The 21,825-nt window shown below is 36.7% G+C and overlaps 1 protein-coding gene across 1 annotated transcript; it reads left to right on the top strand.

The window, feature by feature from the left end:
• The first annotated feature begins 702 nt into the window (after window positions 1-702).
• On the top strand, window positions 703-1,437 carry LOC148871397 (small ribosomal subunit protein eS17-like). The gene has a single exon (XM_088967790.1). The coding sequence runs from the start codon at window positions 768-770 to the stop codon at window positions 1,200-1,202; it is 435 nt and encodes a 144-aa protein (XP_088823916.1). The 5' UTR covers window positions 703-767; the 3' UTR covers window positions 1,203-1,437.
• Window positions 1,438-21,825: the final 20,388 nt, after the last annotated feature.

The raw sequence follows: 21,825 nt of genomic DNA, 5'->3' as shown, positions 1-21,825 counted from the left end.
CTTGGAAGGAACACCATTAATAAGGATCTGGTATGAAACTGACTTAATACATTTCAACACCCAACCAATCCATTTGGGGTGGAAATCATATCTCCTAAGTATACCCTCAATAAAACTCTAATCAAGTCTATCATACACTTTCTCCATATCAATTTTGCAAGCCATAACCCCTATCTTACCTTTCTTATTCTTCATTGAATGGAGAATTTCATGGGTAATTAGAACATTGTTAGTGATTTGCCTACTTGGGATGAAGGAACTTTAGAAAAGGAAAATGATGTCTGTCCAAGAAGGGCTTAAACTCTATCAACTGGAATCATAGCGATGATTTTATAGAGAAAATTACAAAGGCTTAAAGGTATAAACTTGTTAATCGAGTCCGTTCCCACACCTAGGGATGAGAGTGATAAATGTTTTATTTAAAATTCTATTCATTTTTCCTAAGTGAAATAATATTACAATTACAAATAGAATAACTATGATGGGCCAAAATTTTTTAAATAAAAGAACATTGAGCCCGCTTTCAAATCCTTCCTTCGTAGTTCATAGAGAAACCTGGGCCTTTGGATTGGAGACGGTTGTTTTGTCAATAACACAAAAAGTTGAGGGTAACAAGGGAATGTGAAATTGTGTGCTCTCTTATATAGGGCAGACGAAACCCTAGTACTAAAAACCCTTTCATCCTGTGCAACCCCTCTCGTTCTCTGCTCTATCTCTTTGTTTTCTTCGCAGGTTGCAGGTAAGCCAGCTCTCCCTCAGAAGTCGCCATGGGTCGAGTTCGCACCAAGACCGTGAAGAAGTCTTCGCGGCAGCTGATTGAGAGGTACTACTCTCGGATGACCCTGGATTTCCACACCAACAAGAAGATCGTGGAGGAGGTCGCCATCATTCCCTCCAAGCGTCTCCGCAACAAGATCGCCGGCTTCTCTACCCACCTCATGAAGCGAATCCAGAGAGGCCCGGTTCGTGGGATCTCGTTGAAACTCCAAGAAGAGGAGCGCGAGCGTCGTATGGACTTCGTTCCTGATGAGTCCGCCATCAAGACGGATCTCATCGAGGTCGACAAGGAGACCATCGACATGCTTGCTGCTCTCGGAATGGCTGATCTTCCCGGCGTCGTCAAGCAGGCCGAACCAGCTCTCGCTCCTTCCTCGGCATTCGCTAGGTCCGGTGCCCCTGGAGGAGGTCCTCGGCGATACTGAACTGTTGAGCGTTAGTGAGTTGAATGGGAAGAAAGCTAGGTCCCCTCTTTTCGGTTCCCTTTTTTTGATAGTTGTTACTGTTATTGTAGTTGGGTCCATTTAATTTTGTTTCTAAGATGAAGAAGAATATGGGTTTAATTTTGGACATTGAAAAGGACGACGTTTTGGTTGTTTAATTGCAGATATTTGATGTTTTGATTGCATTGAAAATGGAGCAATTGCCATTTATCTTGAATTTCGTTTTGTGTGAATTTGACACACACGATAACGGGTGGAATTTCGTTTAGTTAATTGTTGGGAGAAATTAATTGGTTACTGGATTTGCATTGATCTTTTTCTATTCTTATGATATAATGCGGATTGGATGTGATTCCTAATATTGCTGCGAGAGGTTAAACAGTGTATTTAGATTTTAATATTGTTTAAGCTTTGTTGTTTCTTGTATCTGCATTGGGATGGACTCTTATTTAATAGTCTTAATTGGTTTGTGTCCTTGATATGTGAAAGTTGTGCTTGCTTGCTTGTCTTCTGATCTGAGCCCAACCCCTTTTTCTTTTATTTCAGTGTTGGGGTTTGTTCACTGAATTGAAGTGTATGAGAGCAAGAACAAATGATTTGTTGAGACAGAACTGGTTTGTTTGGTTATGACATTCACAGGATTTGGTGGTTGTGAAATTCGGGTGTAATTTAATATATTGGGACCTTATTATCCAACGCCCTTGTATATAGCCTGCTATTGAGGGGCATATCCTAACTTATTTGGAGGATTACAGTCAAAGTTGATTAATTCCATTTCCTATTTTTACAGTTGCCCTAGGTTCTTTCTGATCGAAAGTCTGAAACCATTGGTTTATCAAAAGCTATTGGTGTATAGGGTGAGTTGCTGGTGGGGCTGTTTAGTGTAGTGCTGTCAGATTCTGATGGCATAAAAACAATCCGAAAGCTTGCTGTGTTACTGGTTTACAGTTAGTGAATTACTCATTCAACTCAAAAACCGTCCAAAAAGCATGTCCTAGAAAGCTTCGTTTGTAGGACTCAAGAACCATGTTTCTGAGAAGATATCACATATCATAGGAAGACAATTTTCCAAGTAATCATCTTGTTACTTGTTGCTTAGACCCATTTTTGTTGTGGTCAATTAATCTTCTTCTGTCAGTGAGTGGCATTCTGAGAGCACATGATCATGTGATGGTTATCTGTATGTTTCTTTTTCTTTGTGGTTATGTGAGTGCATGTTTGATGCAAGTTAAGGAAAATGGTCAGGGAAATTTCTAATTCAGCTTAGGGGATCTTCACCAACATGCATGATTTTGTTTTTCAAAACAAAGTTCTGTTGGTGTGGTCTTTTTTTGTGTCAAAGCACAATCATTAATTTCTTGTAAATTTAGGGCTTCTAACTGACATGAATGTTTTTCGTATAGCATGTTTATGAAGGGAAGCAAAACCTTGTGAATTTGGGAAGTCGTCTCTCCTTGGAATTCAATAAATTTCCCTTGTAAAATCTGTGTTAACTCTGATTTATACGAGGCCTAACAAGGGGTATTAGTTTGCTATTACCTTGTGAATTTGGGAAGTCGTCTCTGTACCTGAGCTTTTCACCATTGAGGCCTGCTTTCAAGAGTGTTATTAGCTTACTCTTTATCATTGCTTTATTATCTATCTCAATTTAGAAGTGAAGGAACAAAAAGTGAAATCGAAGGCAGGTTCGTTGTATGTGCAGCTTTAATTTAGATCTCCATATTGAGGCCTGAATATTAGATGGTCACCACCCCAAACCTCTATTATCTCTTGTGTAGCCATAACTAAAATCAATAGGAACACTTGTCCAATTCCATCTACTCATCAAAAAGGGAAAATGTGTCTGATCGATAGTATCAACTCAATTAAAAGTAATGTTGTCCTAGAGCGGTAGAATCTGACATTTCACTTGATGTGGCGACTGTATTGCCATCCTTGAAGTTGAAACCAGTTTATTCATTTATAAAGGAGGAACCTTATCCAAGTTTTAACTAGAGTGTTAACAGACTCGCGCTAGAAGAGGAATGTCTGGTCTTTTGATAGCTGAACGGATAAATGAAGTCGCATGTTCCTAAACCGAAATCCATGGCAAACCAACGAGGAATGGGTGGCGGAGGGAAATGAATACCAGAACGGGTTGCAACATTGTGAACTGGCGTGGGTGGTGCTGTAGCCCTGATGCCAGACCGCCGCTATCCTTTCATGAACATTCCAAGTTTCCAACTGTTTGCACAGCCGAGGTGACCTTTCTTGCCTGGGATCTCCTTCCTTGATCCGTCATGGCACCCTGAAATCCACTCCAAACTCTTCTCATCACTTTTCAAGTGAGCAAACGGGTAAACCACATTCAACTGAGAAACGAAATGAAACATAACAAGTATCCCAATTGAAAAGAACTGAAAACATGATCCCAGCTGAGGAAATCTAACTAGGGATTTACACCTTGAAATGGAGGGAAGAGCATACCGGAATTAAGCGAGCTGTAGCTCCCCGCCGGAAACCCATCAAGGAGGTAAAACGTAAATAGCAATGCTGCCAAAAGCTTTGCCGGTGAACTGGCCATACCGGCGTGGAGGAGAAAAGGATGCTCGACTGAATGAGGCGTCCCTGTATGGGTGAGAGTTTATGTTAATGCATTGGGATTTGAGAAGCAGAGACTAGCTTTTAGAATTTAGAGTAATGTTTGACTGTTTACTATGAATTCTTTTTATGCGATTGTGAGTTTAATTTGTTTAGTGCTGCCATTGAAGGCCCGCCCGGAGGTTGCAAGTACAAGACTGAAACAATAAGGTATGTGTTTGGAACTGTGGATGTTTGTTGATTACATGTTTTGTACTTGATATGTTCAGAAAAGCAATGATGAACTTGTATAGTGACACTTAGGCATTATTTGACGTCACATCAACAAAACAGTGAGTAAATGCCTACTCGAGGGAAGTGTTAAAGTGAAGATTCCCCCTAATGGTAGACGTGCACATAAACCAAAGTCTACTTTTGCAATGTGTATAGATTCGCATAATGGGTGAAATGCTGAAGTGATGTCTATGTGACAACGTTTATTCAATAAATGTCTAAGGTTCCAAACACATGCTAATTTAGTTGTCAACAAAGCGCTATCTTAGTTTATAGAGTAGTATTTTATTAAAGCAAATGCAGAGTTGACCATTGAATCAAAGGTGGGGCCATGTGGAACCTAGGAACCTAATAAACTAGTAATAAAAAAATAGGTATCTTTGATGGTAGGTGAAGACACCTTCGATTGGAAGTAGGCTTATAAACGGATCGATTTCAAACCAAATCAAGTTAGATTTGATTATGATTCATGATATTCAAATTCGATTCAATAACTGATGGATATTTAAAACTTAAGTTCAAATTCACTTTTGATTACCAAGTTGAATATTCGTTTCAATTCGATATTTGTTGGATATTTAAAACTTAGGTTTGAGTTCAATTTCGACTACTCAGTTGAATATTCATTTTGATTCGAATTTAGTTGATTAAAAAAATGGTAATCTAGCAAAGATGGTAAACCATGGCAAAGACAAAAATCAAAATCTAAACATGTAAAAAGAAAAAAAGAGGTCATAAGGGTTCTTAAAAAATTATGATATGATATAGAGTCCTTACCTCAAAGCCCTGATAGAACTTTCCTTCACCCACTAGATCAAAATGAACCTTGCATCTTGAATCTTGATGGTGTCCTATGTCCTTTTGATTCCAAACAATGGTAGTGATAGGTGACGGTGGTGGGATTAGACTTTAGACCAAGAGGGCAAGAGAGGCAGGGGAGATGGAGATTAGAGAGTCACGTTGGAGATGGTGCCGTGGTGGATAGGGGTGGCAACGAGTCGAGCTTTTTACGAGCTGCTCGAGCTCAGCTCGGCTCGGTTTCAACCGAGCTCGAGCTCGAGTTCGAGCCCAATTCAATGTCTCGATTATTAAACAAGCTAAGTTCGAGCCTACTAGATGTATACATACATTTACATAAATGCATTTTATAATTGTATAATTTTAGGATGGGTTCATTGACCAACTTGAGCACAACCCAGGCCCAAGCCCAACTCGAGTGCATCAAATTACAATTTGGGCTAGGCTCAGGTTGGGAAGATTGGGCTTGACCTTGAACTCGGGCCTTAAGCCCAAATTTTAGGTTTGGGCTTGGCCCAATTTGCACCCCTAGGCGACTAATTTGGTGGTTGCTTGGGCTAGGTGGTGGCCATAAGGTTATAGTTTAGAAATCTTAATACAAATCGAAAAATAAAGAGGAGAGGGAGAGCCGAGTTAGGTGGGATTTTGGGAGGGGGAATGTGTAAAGTTTAATGTTATATATATACATTCAAATTTGATTGAATATCCAATTTGAACTATCTGAGTTTGATCTGATTATGTCGAATATAAAATTTTCAAATACTATTTACATGCCTAATGGGTTCAAGGTCTTGAAAGACCATTTTTTTTTCTAATTCAGGACATGATTAAGAAATTGAAGAAACAATTTTCTTATGATATTTCATAAGACACACATCTTGGTTTGCATCGTTTTTTCATAAAAAAGAGTAAATTTCTGAAACCTCCCCTAGAGTTTCTAATCATAGTAGAAATCTCTCCTAAAGTTTGGCAATCACAATCACCTCCCTTGAACTTTTTAACATAGTTGTAAGTAGCCCCCCTTCTGTTAGAAGACTCTAACAACAAACACAAAATGACTAAAATATCCATGCAATTACTACAAAGACTGGTTTTACAAAAAAAAAAAAAAACAATACAAACTTTATGAACAACAAAAAAAAAGAGAATTTAAAGTTGTAGCTTTCCCTTTGAGTAATTGATATGAAGAGTAAATTTGGAAAATAAATCAATATTAGAAAAGAGGTTGGAGGTATTTGGAGTAGCGATTGATATGAAGATAAAATTTGGAAAATAAACGTTTTGGTCAAAAGTAACTACATGGGTATTTTAGACATTTTCATACCTTTTGTTACATGATTCTAACAGAAGGGGTGTATTTGCAATTGTATTAAAATGTTCAGGGGAGGTAATTGCAATCACCAAACTTTAGGGAAGGCTTTTAGCAAAGGTTAGAAACTCCAAGGGAGTTTTTTACTTAAATAACATAAAGAGCATAATTGATAATCAATCTCATGACATGGTCTTGAAGCCATGGTGCTTGAAGGCCAAGTGATTCTACTAGCCAGCCTTATTGTTTGTACCATACCGAATAAAGATCTTGTTAGGACTGTCGACGTTGTAGAACCCACAAACCAAACAGAATTGGGTCTGGCGTCTAGTTCTAAATCATGTGTTTGGATTATAGTATTAAATTAAAACATGTTCATGCATATATTACAAAGATGTATAAGCCTAGTGTTATTCCTTTCTTTCTCTTAAGATGCTTGTAATATTATGGGAGATCATTTCCAAATAGTGCTGTCAATAGGTTGGCTCGGTCTGGTCCAGTTTAGGTTAGATCTAGTCTAGATTCGATAGATAAATGTGCAGAACCAGTTCTGGAACCATGCCTCTTATAGGCTATGTAAATATGTAATAACAAATGTAGAATCAATCCAATTACTGATTGGAACATTGGTTTATTCATCATTGATTCAGGCGGTTGAACTGCTTGACCTGAAAACTAGTCATCTATTTAGTTCCATTTGCTCTTCGGCCCATTCTTTTGCAAAAAACCGTTGAAGATGGTTTAACGGCTAAACCAATTGGTTTAGACAATGATTCATGGTTTAATGTAAAATATTTATATTTTTTAAGAATTACAATAACCACAGAGGGAGCCAAGGAGAGTAATGTTTTCGAATTGTCGTTGACCTGGATGGTTGGACTGTTTGGCACGGGAACTGTCTAAGCAGCCGATTTCGTTTCACCCTTAACCCGTTATTTGGCCAAAACCGTTGACTTGATTAGTGACCCGTTAACTTAGGTGGTTGAACTGCTGACCCATTTGATCCAAACAACGACTTTTGGTCATTTTTTATTTTAATTATTTAACCTTTTTTTAATTTGGAATGGGCCATCCATTCAAACCAGGTAGTCAAACCACTGACTTGAAAACCAGTGGCCAAAGCAGTTTCGGTTCCAGCTCGATCTTTAAAACATTGAAGGAGAGAGAGAGAGAGAGAGAGAGAGAAAGAGAAGGGATCTCATATTGGTGATAGTGAGCAAAATGTCTGCTACTCCTGTTTCCATCGCCAATGTTGCCACATACTCCTCTTTTCTTATTCTGTCTTTTTCTCCGTCTTTCTCAACTCTCTTATCATCATCTCTTCTCTAATTAATCTCCAAATATAACGCTATTGTATATCATTGTACATTTAAATTAATGGTTTAAACTATATTTGGATGTTTAAACCGTTGACCCGAGGTGGTTTTTCTTCTGGATTGGTTTTAAAACCTTAATCGAAACTATTGGATCTGACCTAATAAAACCTGATTATAATTGAAAACTATACTTTTAGCCTGTAATTTAATAGTAAAATACTTATTTAGGTGCATTCAGAGGACGTTTTCAAAGCATTAAGGGTTTAATGGAAGAAGTTGATGTTAGTGTGAGACCCACAAGGACAAAAAAAATTGGCCCTACGTTGTGGTTATTGAGGGTCCCTCATGGTTAGGATTTCCATTCACTTAAGTCAAGGATGATAAGCCCTATAGTCTCTCATATTGTGAGCTACGGGAAGTTCATGACCGGGGAAAAAAGGAATTGCCATTATTTTTAAGAGGAAAAGACTTTTATTTTAGTTGTAAAAAGTTAATTTTATTTTTCTGATAGTGATTCCATTTCTCTATAGGAAAGACACTTACCAAGAGATCTTGGATTCGAATGGATTAGGAGAGGAAATTTGTTAGACATCATTCTCTATAAGCTGTTGTGGCACCCAACAACACGGTCAGTACTATTTAAGATGCATCTTTTGTTGATTGTGGATGTTCAAGGATCATTGGTGATTTTGACTTGGGCAAGAAGTTATTGACATTGAAAATAAAGAATCCAAAAAAATAAAAATTGAGGTGACATAGTGCTTGAAATGGCAAATGCAGTCAACTCGAATGAGGTTCAACACTAACAATAGAATAAGGGTTCTATAGAAAATGGCACTTCAACCAATGAGGGGAGTGAAATTTGAATTTGTTAGAAAGATGATAGAAAATATATAAGAGATTATTGTTGAGACTGGTTAGGTGGTTGAGAAAGAAAAATATAACTAATTGTAAAACTAAACTAAAAAATAACTAGAAAAAGAATCAGATGAAAGAGAAGGCCCAATAGGTGGCTATATTTTGCCACCTATTGAAAGCGTGGGAGCAGAACATTGAAATCCTTATAGATCTCAACCATGGGGCTTTATCAACCTACTCTGATACTATGTAAACTATTAAAGAAAATGCAAATTCTTTACTACTTGTATGAAGATGTTGACATTCCACATGCATGCTAATTAGAAATCGGCCAGAAAAAAGTGAAGAGTGGGAGAGAATAGAGAAGAGGAGAAGAGAAGAAAGAAGAGAAGAGAATGAGAAAAAGGGGTGTAGCAAGTTGTGGTATTACCACCCTATCATTAGCATTTATATGTTTTTCATAATAAGTTATCAAGACAAATATACCCTTGTTTCCTAACAAGAGATAATAATGCTGAACAAAAAAAGCATAAAGAACATGAAAAATAGCATGAACATATGATGGATTACATAGAAACAATTACTATACAGTGTTTTTATACTCGCCCTTAAGTTGGGAAAAGATTTTTGTAATTCCTCATTTGCATAAATCTGTCTCCAACTTGACATTTGAAACTATTTTGGTGAAGAGATCAACAAATTGTATATCAGAAGTAATATAAGGAAGGAACCTTTCTTGAGAAGTTACTCTTTCTTTGATATGTTTGGTTTTGTCATGTATTGAATTATGAGTAATAGTAATGGTGCCTTGATTATCCCAATACAACATTAAGGGATTTTTATACTCAAGTCCAAACTTCTCATGAAGAGATCTCAACTATAATACTTTAGACACATCATTAGTCATGGATCTGTATTCTACATCTACATTGGAATGGGTAGAAACATTTTATTTCTTACTTCTCTATGAAACAAGATTTATTCCAAGGAATATATTATCTACAGGTGGATCTTTTATCATCAACAGATCTGGCCCAATCTACATCTTTGTACACCTCTAAGTTTGTATGCCCATTTTTCTTATAGAATATATGTTTTCTTGGATATTTCTTCAAATATACAAGATCTTCTCAACTGTTATTATGTTGGTTATTTGGGGGAGTGCATGTATTGACTAACAACATTGATAACATAAGAAATATTAGGTTGTGTCAAGCAAAGATAAAGTAGTTTTCCAACTAATCACTAAAACATAACCTTATCTTCAAGAGGTTCACCATCTTCTACACTCAACTTATGATTTTTATCAATGAGTGTATTAGTATACTTAACTCTTAATTTCCTAGCTTCCTCCAAAAGATCAAGGACATATTTCCTATAGGAAACAATGATACCATGTTTACACTTAGCTACTTTAATTTTAAAAAATTGTGAATCACCTAGGTCTTTCACCTTAAACTCCATGTTTGATAACTGCTTGAGTGAACCAATCTCACTAGTGTCATTACTAATCACCATAATATCAACATATACTACAAGTTAAGTCAAGGAAGGGCTAGCCCTCTTAATGAAAAGAGTGATTTGATAGAGCCTAAACTTAACCAAACTTTTCCAAGGCAAGTAAATCTATCAAATCATGTTCTTAGAGATTGCTACGAACTAAATAAAGTTTTTTTTTTGGCTTATAGGCCTTCCTTCCCATGCTTGTATCATAAAACCTAGAGGTAGTCCATATATACTTCCTCATTGTAGATCACCATTGGCAAATGCATTTTTAGCATCCATCTAGAATAGAGGCCATGAGAAATTTGTAGCAAGAGGCAATTAAACTCTAATATAGTCATCTTGGCTACTGGGTCAAAGATTTCTAAATAATCAATCTAATAAATTTGTGTGTATCCATTTTCTACTAATCAGGCCTTTCATCTTTTAACCAAGCCATTTGCATTATACTTTACTCTAAACAACCATCTACATCTAATTGGCTTTTTCCTTTTGGTTAATTTACTATCTCCCATGTATTGTTTTTAATGAGCACCCATCTCCACTTTCATTGCTTTCTTCCACTTAGGTACCACTACGGCTTCTTGTATTATTCTAGGAATGGGTATAGAAACAATTGTAGCTAAAAGAGACTTATATGATGATAAAATATGGTTAAAAGGAAGGAATTGAAAAATGTAATGAGCAATAGATGATGTACAACAATGTTTCCCTTTGCAAATTACAATAGAAAGGTTAAGATCATTCCAAAGAGGTTAAAATTTAATGAAGATAGTAGGTATGCCATTTGTAATAGTAGTGCCAAAGAGGAGATTGGAACTAGATTGGACTACTCATGATTAGAATCAACTTACTTCTACTACCGTTTGAGGAACATCATTAACTCTTTGCACTTTTAACAATTCCCTTCATCAAACTCCCCTTTCGTGACTAGAACAAGCAACAAAACTTTTGGAGCCAAAATACCTTATTCACCACTTTTCTCCTAATAGCAATACCCCTTTTAAGTTTGTGCATACTCAAGAAAGATACACCTCGTTGCCTTAGAATCAAATTTAGAATAGTTAGGTCTAAGGATTTGAACAAAGCAAGTACAACTAAAAGTCTTAAGTGAAATGATGAATTGATCTTTGTCAAGATACAAGTTAAAAATGAGTTTTCATGTCTAAGATTTGTAAAGCAAACTTGTTGATGAGATAGATAGCTCTGTGAATGACATCCCCTAGAAACGTACAGGAATATTGGAATTCAATGTAATATTTCTAGTAACCTCCATGGTGTTTCCTATTTTTTCTCTCAAGTATTTCATTTTATTGAGGTGTATGGGGATAAGTACTTTGATGGATAATTTTATCCTTAAGAAGATATGAGGCCAAGGGTTTTTCAAAATACTCCTTAACATTAATAAATATGAAAAATTTGGTTCTAATTCCAAATTGGGTTCAAACCATATGATGAAAGGCATGGAATAGAGTACGAACATCATCTTAGTAAGGCATAAGATAAATCCATGAAAAATGAGAATATTTATTAACAAATAACAAGAAATATCTGTATCCCCCCATAGTAGTAATATGGTATGGTTTCCAAACATCGGCATGCACATTTTCAAAATAAATAATTCCTTACTTATTACTCAATGAATATGTTGATCTACAATGCTTCACGAATTTACAATTCTCACATTTCGAACTTTGACACGTGAAATGGTTTGAACAACTTATGAAACAAACTCTTTAAGGGCCCAAATGATAAACGACCTAACTAATTATGCCAAAGCATAACTTAACTTACAAGTAGAGAAAAAAAACCTCTCAACCCCTGTATGTCTCATTTGTTGATGCTCAAATAGGTAGGTTAGTAATACTAGTAACTAGAATTAGATTGGTACTAAGCTTAGGGACATGTAGAGCTGAGGATATAAAAATGGCATTAGACACCTTGATGTTTCCCTTGCCAGAAATTGGAACAAGAGAGCTATCGATAATAAATACTATCTTTACCAAATGACAAACAATAAGTAGTAAATAAAGTAGACAAACTAGTCATATGGTCAGATGCACTCAAATCTATAATCCAAAAAGGCTAGTGTTTATTGAGGCAAAAGCATGGTAGACAATAGACTTTGTACCTAAATGAGCAAAAGCTAAAGTAGGAGTAGTAAGTGTACTAGTTGATCTCTAAGATGGTTCAGATACTTGCCTCACTTTCTAACTGAGTGAATTGTGTTTATCAAGTAAATGGGCTTAATAAACACTTCACAATCCCTCTTCCATTAATACCTAATACTGATATAAGGTAAGGATTTATTAGAGAAAGCATTCCTAGATTGTTCATTCTATTTAACAGAGTGGTAAATCGTATTCTTATCATAGTGATCAATTAATTTGCTTATGAGCAAGGGACTACCATATTCACTTGCATCGAGGATCTTGCGAGGATCCTAATAAGTTCTTGGGGCTTTTATTAATTTGCCCCAACTCCATAAATTTTTATTGGTTTTTGATGGGGTTGTGCCTCAGCTCGGTTGGATTGCCACCTTGGACATGACATGGTCCAACATAAGGCATTAGGTTGACCACGTCATTAAATTGGATCAAAATCAAGAATGGAGTGGTAGTTGTGGAAGCACTTGAGAGCCTCAGACAACAAGGGTACATGGCCGAAGAGCAGGGTCTCCAAAATTACACGCAATTAGACATGTTCATGGGTCGGGTAGCCCAATGGCCCGGCCTGCGCCCTGGTTGGGCTTGGTCATGTAATTAGGCCCGCAGGCTTGACCTCGGGCCTAACATAGTAAGCCCGACTGTGTTATAGGCCGGGCTCGGGATTTGTCAAAAAAGCCTGGCCTGAGCCTGGCCCGACTCAACATTATATATTTTATAAAATACAGAATGTGTATTTTATATATTATATAAAATATATAAATAATATAATATTTATTGAAATATATATTTATAATTTAATATATACATTTTTTTTTTAATTTTTTCTTTATAATTTCTCTCTCATTCTCTCTCTCTATTCAGCCGCTTTAGTAGTAGTAACAACATGGGATAAATTTCGGATTCGGGCCTTAGAAAAACTTGTTAATACAGAGTGAAAGCCCGGCCCGGCCCGACCCATGAACAGGTCTACCCGCAACAAAGGAATTGGAGCCACCATATAACCTTGGACCACGAGCATGTCGGTCCACACCATGTGTCCCGACAAGTTGGGAATGCAACAACATTCCTCCTAGATATTTAAAGGCGCTCCCCTCAAGATATTCAATCTCTTGCACTCTTTCAGCTCTCTATCCTTCTTGCTCTTCATCACAAATCGGCTAGGACAAGCTCGTCCCTAGTGAATTAGCCTAGCCAACCTCCTTTATCGTTTACTCACTTGAGTGTCAGAGTGCCTTTCCCCATGGAACCTCCTCTTTGGGGCTTTTGACTTTGCCTTCTTGCAGGTCATGCCTATTGTATCAATGTGATGGGCTAGGTTCAGGGTGGGTTGTGATTTGTGAATAATAGTCCAACAAAATTTTTGTTTGTAGGTTGCGAATATTTGCCCAAAACACTTTTTGTTAGTATTTTATTCACTAACATGTTATTATTATGTTTTAGTATGGATGTCAAATGGGTTTGAGTCATTAATGGTGGATTTACACTTAACCCACACCCAATCCACCTATTTGCCACTTGTACTATTGTGTCCGACCGAGAGAGAGAGAGAGAGGGAGATGAAACTTGGTTTGGTCCAATTTAATATTGGGTAAATTATAGATTAGTACCTTGTGCTTTGGGCCTAGTCTCACTTTGGTACCTGAATTTGAAAATGTGCTAATTCAGTCTCTGAACTCCCAAAGTGTCCCAGTTTAGTCTAATATCATTAACTATTATTAAGTGGCATGTGAAATGACACAAATTCCTTTCGGGTGTCATATAATTTTCTTTATTAACCACCCAAATGTCCAAATTTGGTGGTGTTAACCAATTTGCTCAGCTTGTTTCGTGATTTTTTGTGGGCTTAGAAGCTTTGACTGTCTTGATTCTTGAGGAAAAAGGTGATGAACAATGTCTCATTTCGAAGAATAATTTTGACATTTTCAAAAATTTTAAGTCATATACATCATCACGTGATACGGATAACTGACAAACTTCTAACGGTACAGACTAAACTAGCAGTGTTTGGAAGTTCAGGTACTGGATTGACACGTTTTGAAATTTGGGTACCAAGTGAGATTAGGCCCAAAGTACAAGTCACTAATTTGCAATTCATCCTTTTAACATTTTACACTGTTTGGGTTCAAGCCTTCGGGACGGACTCATTCAAAAATTGACTAAAAACCTAATCCGAGCTTTTCCAAATTGTACCCCTAGAGAGAATTATCTATACAATTATATAATCGGTTCAGAAAACTAAAACGACAAACAAAACCCATCGCAACTGAGGGGCGGAGTTCCCCTATTCCCTTGTCCAAATGTATCAATTTAATTAATAAATTTACATGTTTATTGTGGAATTACTATTAAAAAATAGGTTGTCGTTGCAACATTTTAGGTCTATAAGAACAGACCCTATAGGGTCTGGCTTGGGATTGATTCCACACATTAATTTACCTATCCGATTAGGACCGAGTCTCTCTTGCCTACTACACAAGGGCGTTAGATATATATATATATATATATTGATTTTAGTGTATGTGATTTAAAAGTTTTATAGGCTGTAATTTTGTCTTTTTATTTTCTCACATGCTTACAAATTCTAACATACGTGTAATTTATCCAAAATTCCTTTAAATAATTTTTTAATTTAAATTTAAAATTTAAATGACCTTTCACCACTAATTGACTTTTCTTACTCTAAATGATTTTTCATTTAAAAGTTTTCCTTAAATATGTCTTTTAATTTAAATTAACGACCTTTTAATTGAGGTGACTTTTCATTACCAACTCTTCATTTGGAAGATATATATCCCGTATAAGTGTTTTTTTTTTTTAATTTATAATTTGGTAAAATTTTGTAAGTGTTTTTTCTTTACTTAGTGCCTTTTCTCATAAGGCGCCATTGGGTCTAATATATACCCAAGGAAATTTGAGACTCAACACACACAAAATATAATCTTCTTCTCTCCTACTCCTCTACACTTGTTTTTAGTATTTTCCATTCTCATACATTCCATAAGTCCAATTTTCTCCCTTTTTTTTATTTCTCTTACTTTATTTGTTGTTAGTGGTTTTCTACTTTACATTTTTTTTTCAATTAAATTACTTTTTCTAAAATTTCTTTGATTTTTTTACAAAAAAATTATTCTTTCTTAAATTTTACATTTCTATCCTCACTTTGTTATTAGTAGTATCAATATACACCTCCCACAGACAATATAATGGATGGAAACCTGTTTATTTCATTTATCTATAAAGAATGGAACATAAACCTTCAAACATTTTTTTTTTTTTGGTTTTTGCTTCATGGGGCTACACAGCAGGGGTAGCCCATCCCTCTCCCTCAACCCCCCAACCCTAATGGCAATGAAATCCAACAAGTCAGAGAACCTACCAAATGAACCACCATCAATTGGCGGTCTATAGGAACATTTATTCTTTGGTGATTAAGGTAGAATTAATGGAACCAATTAAAAATGTGTCACAAAGTAAAATCACTCTTCCTAAGCCAATCTCTACGGCAATGGTGGAGGCAAATAATCATAACCACTACCACCACCATAACTGTTACCAGAACCATAACTATTGCCGCTACCACCACCATAACCACCACCACCACCGCCACCATATCTGTTACCAGAACCATAACTATTGCCGCTACCACCACTATAACCAGCAGCAGCACCACCACCATAACTGTTACCAGAACCATAGCTATTTCTGCTACCACCACCACCACCACCACCACCATAACTGTTACCAGAACCATAACTATTGCCGTTACCACCACCACCATAACTGTTACCAGAACCATAACTATTGCCGTTACCACCACCACCATAACTGTTACCAGAACCATAACTATTGCCGTTACCACCACCACCATAACTGTTACCAGAACCATAACTATTGCCGTTACCACCACCACCATAACTGTTACCAGAACCATAACTATTGCCGTTACCACCACCATCACCACCACCATAACTATTGCCGCTACCAACACCATAACCACCACCACCACCATAACTGTTACCAAAACCATAACTATTGCCGCTACCACCAACATAACCACCAGCACCAGCACCATGTATCGGAGGCAGAGGTATTGGATGACCACCACCACTTCCGTAACCAATACCAATACCACTACCACTACCAGATCTAACATTGGCAACTGGTGAGAGTGGTCGTTGGTGCCCATATCCTAAGTTTGGCCTCCAGCGTCTTGCCTTGCTATTTGTTGGTACCTGATACCAGGCTGCTATCTTTTCATGAACATTGCTGCTTGCACATCCAAGGTGACCTTTCTTGCCTGCAACCTCCTTCCTTGATCCGCCATGGCACCCGGAAAACCACTGTAATTTCTTTTCATCACCTTTCAATTCAGCAAACAAATAAGCAAAACTCAGCTCAAAAAAGAAGTGTCCAATTAATGCTAATGGTAGCAAATCCGAAAGTTCCATACTAATAACAGATCGAATATATTTACGCAAAAAGAATGGAAAACATTGTCACCACAAGATATCTAGTCATTTACACGTTTAAAATGGAAGGGAGGGAATACCAGAATTAAGCAAAGTGGAACTCCCCGCCGGAAAACCATCAGAATGAAGAAATATGACCAGCAATACGGCCAACAGCTTCACCGGCTGGAAACTGGGCATCTTGGCTTCGAGATGATAGAGAGATGCTTTGCACTGAGACGTCTTCGTAACGAAGGATTGGTATGAATTTATGATAATGCCGTTGGGAATGAGAGTCAAGACCAAATCTGATATCTGGATTTTAGAATTTTGATTAGTGTTTACTTTGACTTTCTTGTTCTGTCATTGGACGCCCGTTAAGGTTGCAGAATACAGAATTGATGAGTTTGATCACTTGATGCTGTCGTAGTTTATGGCCATCTCTTTAACTTTGACTTGCTTATATTTGTATTTGGACAGACTCAGTCTAGAAGGAGTACAGATATTTTAGAGTGCAAAACCTTGTATTTTGTACTGAGGTGGTGGTGCATCTTGTGACACAACCTATGGTTTTATTGTTTTACTGAAAGATAATTTTTCTAGGTTCGGACCGCTTGGTTTGTTTGTAATTAATGCAATTTTATTTGCACTGGTGCAGTGGTATGAGAGAAAAATACAAGGTAAATACAAATGAAATTGTATTAATACAATTTCAAATCTGGTTTGCATTTGTATTAATACAAATGAAATTGTACTGAAAAGAACTTTTGATTACCTTTGATGTAGCGTAAATTCATCAAATCAGGTACCTGATTTGCATCCCTATCCTAAAATCCGGATGAAAGGACCCAAAAAAAAAAAAAGAATTGGACCCATGGACAGAACACCACCTTAGTTTTTACATTACCATTTTTCTGCTAAGTAGAATTTTATAAGGTAAATATGCAGTGCTGAAGTTTCCTTTTACTTGAAAATTTCGTAATCTAGTGGACTGACTGTTAATTAAGTCTCACACGGTTGCTTTAGAATGAAGATAAGGCTCTAGACTTGGACAAGTAACAGTACTGAAAAATTTCTCTCTCAACAGAAAAAAAATGGAAAAAAACATGTCTAATCTGTGTTCTGGTGTGAATTTGCAAAATTTGAATCTTATTTTTAGAGGTGGTAATTAGGGGTGTCAATTGGACTGGATTTGGTCTAATTAGATCCAGTCGAATGTGAGTCCATTATAAATGGACCAGGCTCAATTCAACCCAATGAATGTTTTGAACCAATTTGGATTGGTCTAATTCAATGTCTGAACCATCCAATTTTTTTAAATTTATTTTGATTTAGATTGGTTTTAATTCAAACCCGGTCCATTAACACTTATATTCTGATCTTATATCAATAGATCAGATATTAGCTTAATCCAACCCAATCCAATATAAATTTGTTATGAACGATCAGATCCAATCCAATCTAATAAATATTTTGGACTGGATTGGTCCAATCTAATATATCTTGTTGGTCGTTAAATCCGTCCAAATTGATTTTGGATTACACGGGGTCTAATCCAAACCAGTCCATTGACACCCTTAATAGTAATGTGCCAGAACTCTTTTATAGGAGTGGATTGTACGATCATCTAGATGTGGCATTGTACAAAGCAGGATTATATCCACACACCATGTAAAAGAAATAATCAACTTGTGAATGACGGTCGTCTGAACAACCAGTACGGTCCAGGTCAAAAGAGCACAAGAAACCAAGAAGAAGAAGAAGAAGAGGGAACCATACCGACACATATATTTGAGCATAGACCTGTTAATGGGTCTGGCCTGGCCGAGTTTGGGCTGGGCTTCCTCATTATAAACAAAAAGTGTTTAGGCCCTAGCCAGCTGAACCCGGTCCTGCATAAAGCCCAAAGCTCGATTTAGACAAATATTTTATATTATTAATAATATATTATATATTTTGTAATATCTTCTATGTATATAATACCTTTTTCATTACTAATTTTATTATTATGTAATGTATATTATGTATGAATAATATATATTATATTTTTTTACTATATATAATATTATCGTACTGGGATTTGGGCTCAAGCTAAGCTTTTTTTGGAAAGTCCGAATTTGAGGCCACGGGCTTAAAACTTTGTTCAAGTCCGGTTTAGAACGGATCAGCCTAGGCCATGAAAATCTAAACAAGCAAAAAATTCATCTGTTCCTTATTAAAAACTCAGTATTCATGGGGGCATTTTAACTGGAAAAAAAAGAGAACTCCTTAAAATAAGGAATGCCAAATGCAGCTTAAGATGCAAACAGAATGTTATCTCCCGGTTTAGCTTGCTGAGGGGATCTGTTAGAGAGTCTGGTTCCCTTCTCTATCCAATCCACTTCACTGGGGGGTACAGCAGATTTGGACTTGTCCGAGGTAGACAGATATTTTGAATGTAATGGATGGAAATCTGCTTATTCTTTGATGATCATAAATCAGATCAAATCAAATCACAGAGGAACATTTATTGTATAAAGAGGGGAACATAAATCAAATCATAGAGAAACATTTATTATTTTCTTTGGTGATCAAGGCAGAATGAAACCAACTAAAAATGTGTCACAAAGTATAGAAGAAGTCGTTCTTCCTAAGCCAATATTTACGCCGCCGGTGGTGGTAGCAAATAACCATAACCACCACCGCCACCATTGCCATAATCATAACCATAACCATTACCACTACCACCACCGCCAGTGATCATTACCACTACCACCACCATAACCATAACTATAACCACCACCACTACCATATATAGGCGGTGGTGGCCGCGGCGAAGGCATTGGAGAGCCAACACCACTTCCATAACCACTACCTCTACCATTGGCGACCGGTGGGAGTGGTTCTAATAGGGGCTTATGTAATATTGGCTTCCTTTGTCTTGCCTTTGTATATCTTGGCACCCAATACGGGACGGCCATCTTTTCATGAACAATGCTGCTTGCACATCTAAAGTGAACTTTCTTGCCTGCAACCTCCTTCCTTGATCCGCCATGGCACCCAGAAAACCACTGTAAATCTGAGCTCTTCTCGTCACCTTCCAAGTCAGGAAACAAATAAACCATACTCAGCTTAGAAATGAACTAAATGCAAGAAGTATTCAACACTAAAATCTGATCACAATTGTAATATTTCGATGCCAATAACAGATGAAGAGATTACCGGAATTAAGAGAGGTGGAGCTTCCCGCAGGAAAACCATCTAGGAGAAGGAATATGAGCAGCAATGCGGCTAACATCTTTACTAGATGTTTGGGAATGAAGGGACGTCATTGTAATGAAGGGTGCGTAAGAATTTATGCTAACTAATGGCATTGGGGAGGAAAAGTCAAGATCAAAGCAGATATCTATCTGGCTTTTAGAATTTAGATATTAGTATTTACTTTGACTTTTCTTTTGTAAGAATTTTGATTAGAATTAATGAGTTTGATCACTTGAGGCACTTTAGTTATTCTCGTAGAGTTTGACTTAATTTTAATTTGTATCTGAGCTTCATATCATTTAAAAGTAAAAGACCCTTGTGAAACCATGGAAGCAGCATTACCACTCTCCAATTTCATTTGCACTGGTGCAAAAGCATGGGAGTACAAATGATTTGATTATTGTAAACTTTGATTTTTCAGATGTCTTGATTCTTGTCTTGTTTTGTTTGTTGGCGTTGTAGATGAAGTAAAATAAAACCTGAAGAAAAGCAAAGTAAAATCTGGAAAAATGTGAATCAGAATTTTGCATTCTTCTTATCTTCACTCTCATGCATTTAATAACTTTTGCTTCTTATGCCCTTTTGATTTTTGTGAAGTTATTTATCCGGGTAAATGTTTTCTGGGTAAGTGCATTTATCACATTCTTTTATTTCCTAGGTAAATAAGGTAATCATCATTTTAACTATAAAAAATTATTATTAAAAGGAGCAATTTTATCCCATCAAAGTATTGGCAACTTCGCCCTACATGGGAAATCTAATCCCTATTGACCAACTTTCCCCTCTCAAAATCCAAAAAAACCAAGAGACCCTTAATGTAGTTTAAATTCTTCAAAAATCAGGTACCTGATCTAGGAGTGTCAATTGGACTGAATTTGGTTCAATCCGATTCAGTCCAATGTGAGTCCATTATAAATGGATCGGGTCCAATTCAATGTTTGGACCGTCCAATCTGTTCAAATTCATTTTGATAAATTTAAATTGGTTTCAATCCAAACTTGGCCCATTGACACATATATTCTTATCTTATATCAATAGACTAGATATTGGCTTAATCCAACCCAATCTAATATAAATTTATTAGGGATGAACCAGGTCCAATCCAATCTAATAAATATTTTGGATGGAATTAATTCAATCGAATATATTTTATTGGTCCGTCCAATCCATCCAAATTGATTTTGGACCGAATGGGGTCCAATCCAAAACTGGTTCATTGACAATCTTAGCCTAATCTACATTAAAAACCATAAAACCACCTTAGTTTTTACATTAATTGGCCAGCGTACTCAGCTAACAATAGTAAATAACTGGGTTTCGGGGGGGGGGGGGGTTGTGTGGTTAATGGTTTTGGGGGATTGACCATTGAATCACACACGGTTACGTCAAAAGCCTTATAATTGATGAAACACGTCAAGCCAAACACTTTAACGATTTTATAATAATTTAATTAAGAAGAAAATTACAATTTAAATAGACACTTAAAACAATAATCCGACTCTTAATGAATTTCTCGAGTCTGGATCTCCTGTCCACATAAACTCTACCCATAACCTACATAACATTTCAGCCACATATGGGGAATATCTCTTCTTCCCACATAGTATTATGTAGAGGGAGATGTTCTCAATTCATGGGGATAGTGTGTTGTGGATAGACGTAGGCAGAGCTCTCATGAGTAGGAGATCCAGAGTTGAATTTCTCCACCATTATGCATGTAACAACTCTACATAACTACTCAACAATTCAACATGACCCAATTTCTTGACTCAACGTGGACTCTCCCTACTACAAAGATAGGTGGGCCCGGAATTGCACACGCAACAAGATATGCTTGGGAATGACTGAATGAAATGTTAGTAAGAATGGGTGAGAATTTGTGATAATAATACATTGTGGAGTCAAAGATCAAACCACTTAACTATTGGCTTTTAGAATTTATAGTGGGGACCCATGCAATGTGTGAGATTTATTAAGTAAAGGCTAAACAATAGAAATATATAAGAGTATTGATGAGGACAGTTCGACCCTCCAATGATATTGTGACACATGGCACCTTGGAACAATTAGGTGACACCCGGAACCACTTTGGCAACAACTTACCTTAGCCAA

The sequence above is a fragment of the Nelumbo lutea genome, chromosome 2 (assembly GCF_056320005.1).
Source record: "Nelumbo lutea isolate HS-2025 chromosome 2, American lotus-T2T, whole genome shotgun sequence".
Lineage (NCBI taxonomy): Eukaryota > Viridiplantae > Streptophyta > Magnoliopsida > Proteales > Nelumbonaceae > Nelumbo > Nelumbo lutea.
Note: the sequence above shows the minus strand (reverse complement) of the source record. Positions and strands in the feature narration are given on the sequence as shown.

Coding starts and splice junctions, on each gene's coding strand:
- LOC148871397 (XM_088967790.1), top strand. CDS start 768: ATGGGTCGAGTTCGCACCAAGACCGTGAAGAAGTCTTCGCGGCAGCTG.